The sequence below is a fragment of the Neopsephotus bourkii genome, unplaced genomic scaffold (assembly GCF_033783945.1).
Source record: "Neopsephotus bourkii isolate Nb327-2 ecotype Australia unplaced genomic scaffold, CSIRO-AGI_Nbou_v1 NB_744, whole genome shotgun sequence".
Lineage (NCBI taxonomy): Eukaryota > Metazoa > Chordata > Aves > Psittaciformes > Psittacidae > Neopsephotus > Neopsephotus bourkii.
The window spans coordinates 115,993-128,057 of record NW_026901242.1 but is presented as its reverse complement, the minus strand read 5'-3'; the positions used below and the strand labels follow the sequence as shown (position 1 = coordinate 128,057).

The 12,065-nt window shown below is 42.6% G+C and overlaps 2 protein-coding genes across 2 annotated transcripts in view; one reads left to right on the top strand and one right to left on the bottom strand.

Annotated features, from left to right (window-relative positions):
• TARS1 (threonyl-tRNA synthetase 1) overlaps window positions 1-4,695 on the top strand; it is a 112,398-nt gene extending 107,703 nt beyond the window's left edge. The window contains exon 20 of the transcript XR_009725638.1: window positions 4,683-4,695. The gene's annotated coding sequence lies outside the window, so the exon portion shown is untranslated. The remainder of the gene's footprint in view (window positions 1-4,682) is intronic.
• The window catches only part of ADAMTS12 (ADAM metallopeptidase with thrombospondin type 1 motif 12), a 158,092-nt gene that overhangs the window by 69,184 nt on the left and 76,843 nt on the right, over window positions 1-12,065 (bottom strand). The window contains exons 4-5 of the mRNA XM_061354725.1: window positions 5,836-6,032; window positions 1,489-1,572 (exon numbers count right to left, since the gene is read on the bottom strand). Of these exons, the coding sequence (XP_061210709.1) occupies window positions 1,489-1,572; window positions 5,836-6,032 (281 nt within the window). The remainder of the gene's footprint in view (window positions 1-1,488; window positions 1,573-5,835; window positions 6,033-12,065) is intronic.

Here is a 12,065-nt window from a genome sequence, read left to right as displayed (position 1 = left end):
TTAAAATGTTGATGTGCTTATAGTTGGTGCAGCTAAAGGAGAAACTAAATGCAGAAATGTACGTATTTATTGGTAAGTGATCTTCCAGTGATACAGCACTGAACTGAAACTGTCAAAAAAACGTTTTATATTCTCTTGAAAGCAAGTTCTCATCTACAGAGAAGGTAAAGACTACTTAGTATTGAACTTCATGCTCTAGTTTTTCTCAGTGCTATGTGAAAAATGTTATGCTCAGGGAACAATTACGCTTCCAAGGGTCTATTTCATTCACAATGTTTTTCAATTCCTGAGAGTCATTTGCAATGCAGTCATAGGTGTTTCTTCCTCATCTTATAATTATATATTATATATGCAAGTTACTGAAACTGCTTCTGAAATACAAAGTGTGCAAAATAAATTCATTCAGACCTGTATTTTTCTCATTTCTGGTCTTAGGCATTCACTTTGTCTCAGTTTAGTCTATTTAAATAAAATTTTTACACACTATCTCAATAACATTGTTACTAGATAGTAATTTCTGGGCAACATAAAAATAAATTTTGAAAGATATGCAACCCTGCTGCTTCGAACACTGTCCTGCTTGATCCATGATTTATTATCAAAACAGCCGCAGTAATTTCGCAAGTAAACTTAACTGGATGTCATCATGTACTTCAGGTTCTAACTGTCCTGTTAAGATGTGAACTGAAGGTTTTGGCCCACATCCTCTTACAATGAGGGATACAAGGATAGCCTCTATACTAATAATTTATTCCAGAAGAGACTGCCTGGCCTCATGGCTTCATTCACTGCCTTCAGGAGCATCTGGCTTGTGCTTATAAAACATAAGCCATGGAGAAAAATTCCCTTACTGTGTTACTGCAGTCAGAGCTACTTATGTCATGCACAGAGTTGGGTTTTTTTTGACATATAAAATTATGACAATCAGCATTTACTTAAGCATGTAACAACATATTTGTGAATGACAGACACTAGAAACTACCAACATATAACTAGTTTACAGCAACTAGCACCTATTAAGGTTTGGTTTTGGTTTCCTTCTAAAGGTCTAAAAAGGAAAATGTTTGAGCTGCACAATGATAAACTCACTTCTTCAGAGACCTGCAAATACTCTAGCATACAATGCATTACAGGTAATGATAGGTAATTAGATTCTGAGTGATGATGCATAATTTCTGTTTTTCATTTGGCCTTCCTTGGCATCCCATATTCTTTTGAAACTGGGGAGATTCCATTTTCCTATTCCTAATTTGCTTGTTTTATTTACATTTTCCTTGGTGATTTTATGCAGAAATACCTGAAATCATCAGCTAAATACTTTGCTATCCAGCAAAGTCTGGTTTTAGAATTTGTTCTGCCAAAGATCATAGAACAGTAAAATTAACACATTATTGTAAGCAAACAAACTCTTCTTTACAACTGTAGCTCAATGCATTGAAGTCCCAAGTCTGACAATATGTGACATTTTGAGGAAAATGAAAACCTTACCTCCTCCTCCTCAAAGAGAATGAGCCGAACCAGCACAATGTGAATTGCATTGCCAATGCTTGGATCATGGAACAACCCTGTGACCTGTGCCAGAGCCAGGAGGTATTAGATTAACTGATTCCTCTATAGCACAACAGGAATTTAGAGAGAAAATACATTTACTTCAAGCACACTGTTTGTCTTGATGCGGAGGTGCTGTTTTAGTTTTTAAATTCTCAACACACTTCACTGATTGTTTACTAAAATGCAGTAAACGTTAGAACTACTGCAAAGGACAGCTCTGCCAAATGAGTTCCGATACAGGATTTGGCAAAAGTTATTAAGCTAAAGACCAAAAGCATATGCAAGATTATTTATGTCCATTTCCCTTCCAAGAACCTCAGAGTTCTCAAAAAACACCTGCAGGAAAGAATGTAACATGTAGAGTCACATAACACTGATGGAGAGAGGTTCACTCTGGGTGCAAAAAAAATCAGCGTATCAAATTATTCTGTTTTGGTTTTTTTGTCAGAGACATGGACAGTGCTAGTGACACAGACAGCAGAAGCCTGGAGAACATTAAGAAGGACTACAGAGCCCTGGGACAGGTGGTTAGGGGCTCTGGAGCTCAGAAAGTCTTTTTGTCAACTCTCCGGGATAAAGGCAGAGGTTTCAAGGTTTTTTTAAACCTTAAAAAGGCTAGGAGGATTGGCCAGGTTAATAAATGGTTAGAAGGGTGGTGCCGTAGTCAGGGGTTTGGGTATTTAGAACACGGGACTCAATTTAGGAGGCCAGGTCTACTGGAGGCTGGTGGAGCTGGTCGTTTTGGCTTGCCAGACTGGTCAAGGATGCTTTAAATTAGATGTGTTGGGGGAGGGAAGCATCATTCCATTCCAACACTCCCAGTCAGTTGCCAGCACCTATAGTAAATGCTCGGAGCAATGTAGAGATATTCCAGCTGCTCCAGCCAATGAGCCGGCATCATTTGGAGCTCAGCTCAGATGCCTCTATACAAATGCTCGTAGCATGGGGATCAAACAAGAAGAATTAGAGATGTGTGCACATCTATGGGGATATGATATAACGGGCATCACAGAAACATGGTGGGATGGCTCCTATGACTGGAGTGTTGGAACAGAAGGCTACAGGCTCTTTAGAAAAGACAGGCCTGGCAGGCAGGGAGGGGGAGTTGATATTTAAGTTAGGGATAAGCTGGAGAGTATGGAACTCTGTCTGGCGAGAGGTGAGCACTCAATAGAGAGTTTGTGGGTCAGGGTTAAAGGGAGAACAGCGATGGGAGACATTACTGTGGGGATCTGTTACAGACAGCCTGATCAAGAGGACTCTGTGGATGGACTCCATAGACAGACAGGAAAAGCCTCATCCTCGCATGCCCTTGTCCTCATGGGGGACTCCAACCACCCTGATATCTGTTAGAAGGACGGTACAGCCTGACACAAGCAATCCAGGAGGTTCCTCGATTGTGTGGAAGACAACTTCCTTCTGCAAGTAACAGAGGAGCCAACAAGGAGAGGTGCCATGCTTGACCTCGTGCTCACCAACAGGGAAGGGCTCGTTGGAAATGTGACACTCCAGGGCAGCCTTGGATGAAGCGATCATGAGATGGTCGAGTTTGAGATCCTCAGGACAGCAAGAAGAGCATGCAGCAAGCTCACTGCCCTGGACTTCAAGCGGGCAGATTTTGCCCTCTTCAGGAACCTGCTTAGTAAGGTTCCATGGGATATAGCCCTACAGGGCAAGTGGGCCCAAGACTGTTGACTGATCAAGGATTACCCACTACAATCTCAGGAGTGTTGCATCCCAACTAGAAGGAAGTGCAGCAGGAGGGCCAGGAGACATCCTTGGATGGATAAGGAGCTGCTGAGGAGACTCTGAGGGAAAAAAGAGGCTTACAAAAGGTGGAAGCAAGGACAGGCAGCCTGGGAAGAGTACAGGGATGTTGTGCGGGAAGCTAGGGACCAGGTTAGGAAAGCTAAGGCCCAGTTAGAATTAAATTTGGCTAGGAATGTTAAGGATAACAGGAAGGGATTCTACAGGTATATAGCAAATAAAAGACAGACTAGGGACAACGTGAGCCCTCTACAGAACCTATCAGGAGAACTGGCAACCATGGATTTGGAGAAGGCTGAGGTTCTGAATGACTTCTTTGCCTCATTCTTCACCGGCAAATATTCTGACCACACCACCCAAGTCTTGGAAGGCAGACACAGGGAATGTGAGAATGAAGAGCTTAGGCCCACTGTAGGAGAGGAATTGGTTCGAGACCATCTTAAAAATCTGAATGTGCACAAGTCCATGGGACCTGATGAAATCCATCCCTGGGTCCTGAAGGAGCTGGCGAATGAACTTGCTAAGCCATTGTACATAATATTTGAAAAATCACAGCAGCCAGGTGAAGTTCCTGACAGCTGGGAAAAGGGAAATATAACCCCCATTTTCAAGAAGGGGAAAATGGATGACGCAGGGAACTACAGACCAGTCAGTCTCACCTTCTATGGCCTTCTATGATGGGAATACAGAACTAATGGACAGGGATAGAGGAGTTGATATCATCTACCTGGTCTTGTGCAAAGCGTTCCGACACTGCCCCGCACAACATCCTTGTCTCTGAATTGGAGAGACATCAGTTTGATAGGTGGACCACTCAGTGGATAAAGAACTGGCTGGATGGGGGGTCTATAAGAATACTGGGGAGGGGCTGTTCTTTAGGGACTGTAGCAACAGCACAAGCAGTAACAAGTTTAAACTCAAACATGGGAAGTTCAGGTTAGTTATATCTAACCTGGTATAGTTAGGACATAGGATACAGGAAGAAGTTCTTTACTGTGAGGGTAGTGAGGCACTGGAACAGGCTGCCCAAGGCAGTGGTAAATGCTCCATCCCTGGCAGCGTTCAAGGCCAGGTGGGACAGAGCCCTGGGTGACATGGTCTAGTGTGAGGCATCCCTGCCCACAGTAGGGTGGCTGGAACTAGATGATCTTAAGGTCCTTTCCAATCCAAACCATTCCATGATCCTATGATTTAATAAGAATCAGCTTTTGCCACAAAAAAGCAAAAAATATTCAGTACTAGGCAAAGAGAAATCAGTCAAATTATGGATACTCTTGTGTTTTCACAGCACAGAAAAGGATGGTAAGAACAAAAGCAAGGATAATGAATCCATTAAAAAAATGTCAACATTAGAAAAGAGCAAGAAATGAACTAAAAAAATATCTGACCCAAATGCCATAAACACCATCACAATGTTGAATTAGGCAGGAGGAAAAGGATACGGAACAGAAAACAGTAATAATCAATCTCTATGTGAGCTATCACAAGAAATATGTATGGACAAAACTGATTGTGTTTGGGTCACAACGGAGAAATTACCAAAATCAGCTGGAAATTGTATTTCCAAAAGTCTGATTTGGATATGGGTCTTTTTCAAGGTACTAAACTGAAAATTGAATCGTGAGTAACCCCAGTATTTCAGGTACAAACTGCAGAGAAGATGGGAAGGCTTGGTTTCTCTTGAATCTGATCATGACAGGGGTTTATTCCACGTATTTCCCCTGTGGGAATCAGGAAACATACTGTATGAAGTAAGGGACAGAGAGGTTAACATGGCTAGAATTACACTGTGATTAATTTCATATATATATATTACACACATACTATGATAATGACACATAAGGCATCCTCAATAGACTCTTCATGGTCAATATCCACTATGATATAGATATTAACAGAAGACGTATCTGTAGGCAGTCCTATGAAACGCTATTGCTTTTTCCTACTAATGATTTTGAAACTTGCCACAAAGGAAAACACTGAAAGTTAAACTTTGGTATTATAGGCAGACACTCACCTGGAAAAACAGTTGTGCTGGTTTTAACAGGGATAGAGTTACCTTTCTTCATAATAGCTTGTGTTGTTTGTATTTGTGACCAGAACAGTAGCACACTGATATTTTAGTTCTTGCTAAGTTAGTAAGATTTGCAATAGACTGCTACATGCCTTTCTTATCCACAGACATGGGAAAAGAATTTCTCTCTGTTGCTCTAGCTACCAACCCAAGATCACCAATGAGCAGTGATCAGGGCAGACAGAGAATTTCAATGGAAAGAAATTTACTGCTAGCATTTATAGCTATGAAACTTCTCTCACTTAAACTCCGAAGGAAAATAATGCCTGTGCAAGATACAAAGTAAAAAATGCTTTAAAATTCAAAGTTTCAATGAGCATATATGAATGATATTACATTTCTTTCAGTGAACGATGTTACAGACTTCTTTCAAGGAGATCAGTAACATAAGCTAAAATTTGCTTCATTTATCAATCAAAAAAAAAAGGAAATACTGTACATACCATATTCATTATAGTGAGGATGTATGACTCCACATGGTCACTTCCATGATACTCAACCATCTTACTGTCTGCAACTACAAGTGTCTCCACCCATCGCTCCTTGCTAACAGAGCGCCGAGAAACCTTTCTGGCAGCCATATGATTTTGTTCCCATCTCTCCCTCTGATGCTGCTGCTGTTTGAAAAAGCTGAGGGTATCTGGAAGAATAAGAAGCAATGCTGACTTCAAAATATTTTCAAGCTTGATTTGAAGTGTACAGCTGTAACACTTGCAGATGGAATGGCAGCATCACAGAATCACAGAACGATTGATATATGTTGGAAGGGACTTCTGGCTGCCACCTACCTGACACACAGCAAAGCTAACTCCAAAGTGACAGCAGTTTGCTAAGGGCCCTATCCAGCAATGTTCTGATACACACCCCTAGATGGATTAAATAGACATGCAGAAGTTATCTCTACTCAAATGCCACAGATTAAGGTACAAGACAGAACCAAGCTAAGAAAATATTACATTGGGGATGTCATTTTCAAGGAATTTCTATTCTGTGGTCTGGCTTTAAGCTCTCCAGTGACACCAGTTCATAGTGATGATAAAGGATATGCTTTATCCATTGGCAGCTCTTAATTCTCAGCAGAATGGCACATTAAGGCCAGTGCTGTGGCACATCCAAGATTAGTTTGTTCGGTGCATGGAAAATATGCCTCAAGAATAGGGATACTTCACCAGTAGGTGTCATCTAAATACTAATCAGGCAGACAAACCATAGGCTTCTCAGGGGCTGCTATCCTGTCTGATTAACAGAAAAGACAGTGTTTCCACTACAATTTTGGGATTTGTGCAGCTACCGCTTTCCAGGAAGAAGTCTTTGCTCTGTAGAGTTGCTATCAAGCTTGCTGATAGCAAGTGGGGATAACTACCCTCCACTCACTGTAGCTTTGAGCGCCAGTTGTATTACCAGGGAAATACTGGGGATGTAAATATCACTAGGTCTGAAAAAGAAATGAAGAGATGCCAGTTTGACAGCAACTGGTGGCATTTTTCCAACCCAGAAGCCAAAGAAATACTTCTACAGTGCTGGGATTCCCCCAGTGCTAGGACTGATGAGGAGCATCCTTCCTTGTTGCTATTATAGATACTGCAGTAGTCCTTTTGCTTCTCACTCGTGAAAGAGGATGACCTTATTCCAGATGGGGCACATCTGCACACCAGAAAGACTGTGCCTACCTCCAAGTGCTTTCAGCCTGCCCAGCAGAATGTCCAGTGCTGGGAAAGGATGTTCAGCATTACCTCCACCCCTCCAAGTCCCAGCACTAACTGTTGCTCTGCACTTAGTACTCGAGCCACTCTTTCCTTAAAGAATGGATGACCTGGCAGCTGGGTCCCAAATCTTGTGTTCACCCCAGGAGAAAATCTGTTACACCTTTGTAACGAATGCACTGTTCGCCCTTTCAAAGACTTAGATGCAGCCAGAATTTACCATGGCATCTTGCATTTCTACAAAATGTAGCACCACTGGACAATTAATGATGTTTATAATACATCTTTCAGGGTAAAAGGTGACTGCACATATGCAATAAATCAAGATATCAAAGGAAGATGCACAGATTTTTAGAAATAAGATCTCCAAGGTCATCTGAAAGGTGCCTAGAGAAAGAAATGCTGGCACTGATAACATATTATGTGTAAAATTGAAATATGTCACATTAATAATCAAAACTACAGCAGGCACATCACACATTTAAAACTGAACCACAGTGCACAAGTGTGTAGTAGACAGCAGCTCCATTAGTTGATACACACTGTGACCAGTTAGCACTGCATTGCAGCACCAGTTCAGGATTTCAACCAGCACCAGGCACATGCCACCAGGAAGCACAAAAACCTCCAAAATTACCCCAGACAGGTTCATCCTAATATTGGAAACCAGTACCTCCCTGGATCAGGACACTGTAATGAAGCTGAAATAATATAATATGAAGAACAACATCTATATTGTTGATTTAGAATGTAGTAAATAAATAAATATAGCTGTGCATAGACTTCTTTTTGCAAGAATGGGCATCTGCATTTTAAAAGATGCTTAAGTACTACTTGTGAAGTACAAAGAACCATAAAACTTTTTACCTGCTTGGCAAGACAAATAATAATGGAATGTAAGACAAGTTTGAATAAATGTAAAAAAAAAATTCAGTAAACATAAAAGTTGGTAATTTTTACTATTCATGAACTGTGATAAAAAAGACTGTGCAAAAGAAACCCCATGCATATCAGTTTCCCTTGTGATTACCAACCAAAATCACTTGTCAGCGTCATCCTGTGCACCCACACACAGAGACTGTCCTGTACATATGTAAGTAGAAAAAAGTTAATAAAGAAAGTTGCCTTCCCACCAAGCCAAGGGACTCAAAGAAAGGCACTCATTTTTGTATCTTAGTATTGAAGAATTAGCTGCATGGAAAAATAGCTTGTTGCCTGTGTCCCTGCCCATGGCAGGGGGGTTGGAACTTGATGAACTTAAGGTCTTTTCCAACCCTAACTATTCTATGATTCTATGATTCTGTGAAAGATTATAATTTGTGAGTAAAGATAAAGAAAGTGGGTGTTTATTTGGTTTTGTTTGTTTAGAGTCAAAGCGGTTTTGTTTCAAGAGAAGGGAGATGGAGTATGACAGCTACAACCTCTACCCTAACCCTACTAACCCGGTCTACAGCATCACTCCTGCTGTATAACTCAATCTTTGTTTCGTTACTGCAATAGCCACCTCTATGAGGGGCTATTTATGAGCTGCATTCATCAGTCCCTCTTCTACATTTGCATGATGACCTGGATTCAGCTGAAACCAGGACACATGGTTTTCAGCATCCCTTTTTTCATAAAGCACACTTCTCAGTATCTACATTTTTAAGGGTTTTGTGCTGAGAAAAACCTTCTCCACAGCTACTTAAACAAAAAAAAAAATCTGTTCACATTGTTGGTTAAGTGATTTGTTTACAGTCAAAATATGAGGCAAGCTGTCAGGCTTTGTATTCACATCTAGCAAAGAGTTTTGTTTATTGTCTAGACAAGTGATGGCACTGTAGGTAAAAATATTTGAAGCCATACAGTGAACAACTCTCAGGAAAAAGTCTGGAGTGCTGGTTGAGCATGAGGCTATGTACTACAAGATTTCAGAACAGACTTAAGTTGTGAAAATTAATGCCAGGTAGCAAAGGGATTCTGCAGACAAAACTCTGCAGGGCTCAGCAACCTATCCCATCCAGTGCAGGGATCTAACCTGGAAGGGTGTCATCTGAGGACTGGATCCCTGCTGGTCTCCTGGCAGCTTTCTTAGATGAAGCAGAGAGAAAGAACTTGTAGGAACTACACTAACATACATGCAGGTATACAGTATGGTTCTAATGCTTTTGCCTCTTCAAATGATAATTGTCTCTGTTAAGCTTTTCATTCTGGGGTAAAATAACCTCACCTTGCTTTTACCTTAAATTAGAAAAGTATTGAAAGTGATTGCAGATTTGCTGAGAAATCCCAGGCACCTTCTTGTCCAGGAATAGAAATCTTGACTAGAAGCCCACCAGTTCAGGAATACCCAAGGAGTGATGGTTGATCTGAGACCTAGTAACATACAGTACTGTCTGAAAAAAGCTTGCCTCCCCATGCTCTTCCATCATACATGCTGAGCACAGCAAACTCTAGTCCTTGGAACAAAAATTAAGGTAGTGCTGAAAGCATGTCCAGCATAGTCTAAGACTTAAGGAAAAGAAGGTTGCCAAGAGTTTCAGCTACCAAATTGCATGAAAATACTCAGAAAGGAAGTTTCTATCAGTCATGGGAGATAATTTTGCAGATGTGAAGCTTTTATTAGAAAACTTGATTCATGCAAACAAGTCACACACAATGTTGCATGAGTCATATGTGATATACAGCCATATATCACTGTGTAACCAAGAGAAATGGTGCAGATGACAACATTTTCATAGAATCATAGAATAGTTAGGGTTGGAAAGGACCTTAAGATCATCTAGTTCCAACCCCCCTGCCATAGGCAGGGACACCTCACACTAAACCAGGACACCCAAGGCTCTGTCCAACCTGGCCTTGAACACTGCCAGGCTCCCTGGGCAACCCATTCCAGTTCCTCACCACACTTACAGTAAAGAGCTTCTTCCTTATATCCAACCTAAACTTCCCCTGTTGAAGTTCTAACCTATGACCCCTGCTCCTATCACTACAGTCCTTAATGGATAGTCCCACCCCGGTATTCTTATAGGCCCCCTTCACATACTGGAAGGCTGCTATGAGGTCTCTGCACAGCCTTCTCTTCTCCAGGATGAACAGCCCCAACTTTCTCAGCCTGTCTTCATACAGGAGGTGCTCCAGTCCCCTGATCATCCTCGTGGCCTCCTCTGGACTTGTTCCAACAGTTCCATGTCCTTTTTATGTTGAGGACACCAGAACTGTACACAATACTCCAACTGAGGTCTTATGAGAGCAGAGCAGAGGGGCAGGATCACCTCCTTCAACCTGCTGGTCACACTCCTTTTGATGCAGCCCAGGATACGGTTGGCTTCTGGGCTGCGAGCACACACTGAAGACAGCTCATGTTCATTTTCTCATCCACCAACACCCCCAAGTCCTTCTCCACAGGGTTGCTCTGGATCTCTTCTCTGCCCAGCCTGTAGCTGTGCCTGGGATTGCTCCAACCCAGGTGTAGGACCTTGCACTTAGCATGGTTAAACTTCATAAGGCTGGCATCAGCCCACCTCACAAGCGTGTCAAGGTCCCTCTGGACGGCATTCCTTCCCTCCAGCGTATCAACCGAACCACACAGCTTGGTGTCATCAGCAAACTTGATGAGGGCGCACTCAATCCCACTGTCCATGTCACAGACAAAGATGCTGAACAAGACCGTCCCAACACTGATCCCTAAGGGATACCATTCGTTACTGGTCTCCAGCCAGGCATTGAGACATTGACCTCTTTGTGTGCAGCCATCCAGCCAGTTCTTTATCCACCGAGTGGTCCACCTATCAAATTGATGTCTCTCCAATTTAGAGAAAAGGATGTCATGAGGGACAGTGTCAGATGCTTTGCACAAGTCCAGGTAGATGACATCAACTGCTCTACCCCTGTCCATCAGTTCCATAGCCCCATCATAGAAGACCACCAAATTGGTCAGGCAGGATTTCTCCTTAGTGAAGCCATGCTGGCTGTCACCAAGCACCTTGTTGTTTTTCATGTGCCTTAGCATGCCTTCCAGGAGAATCTGCTCCAAGATTTTGCCAGGCACAGAGGTGAGACTGACTGGTCTGTAATTCCCCGGGTCATCCATTTTCCCCTTCTTGAAAATGGGGGTTATATTTCCCTTTTTCCAGTTGTCAGGAACTTCACCTGACTGCCATGATTTTTCAAATATGATGGACAGTGGCTTAGCAACTTCATTCGCCAGCTCCTTCAGGACCCAGGGATGGATTTCATCAGGACCCATGGACTTGTGCACATTCAGATTTTTAAGATGCTCTCAAACCAGATCCTCTCCTACAGTGGCCTATGCTCTTCATTCTCACAGTCCCTGCGTCTGCCTTCCAAAACTTGGGTGGTGTGGTCAGAATATTTGCCGGTGAAGAATGAGGCAAAGAAGTCATTCAGAACCTCAGCCTTCTCCAAATCCATGGTTGCCAGTTCTCCTGATAGGCTCTGTAGAGGGCTCACGTTGTCCCTAGTCTGTCTTTTATTTGCTATGTACCTGTAGAATCCCTTCCTGTTATCCTTAACATTCCTAGCCAAGTTTAATTCCAGCTGGGCCTTAGCTTTCCTAACCTGGTCCGTAGCTTCCCGGACAACATCCCTGTACTCTTCTCACGCCACGTGTCCTTGCTTCCACCTTTTACAAGCCTCTTTTTTCCCCTCAAAGTCTCCTCAGCAGCTCCTTATCCATCCAAGGATGTCTCCTGGCCCTCCTGCTGCACTTCCTTCTAGTTGGGATGCAACACTCCTGAGATTGTAGCAGGTGATCCTTGAATATCAGTCAACAGTCTTGGGCCCCCCTGCCCTGTAGGGCTATATCCCATGGAACCTTACTAAGCAGGTTCCTGAAGAGGGCAAAATCTGCCCACTTGAAGTCCAGGGCAGTGAGCTTGCTGCACGCTCTTCTCACTGTCCTGAGGATCTCAAACCTGACCATCAATTTTTCAAGTTCAAGATAAAAATGACTAATGAGTTTCGGCAAA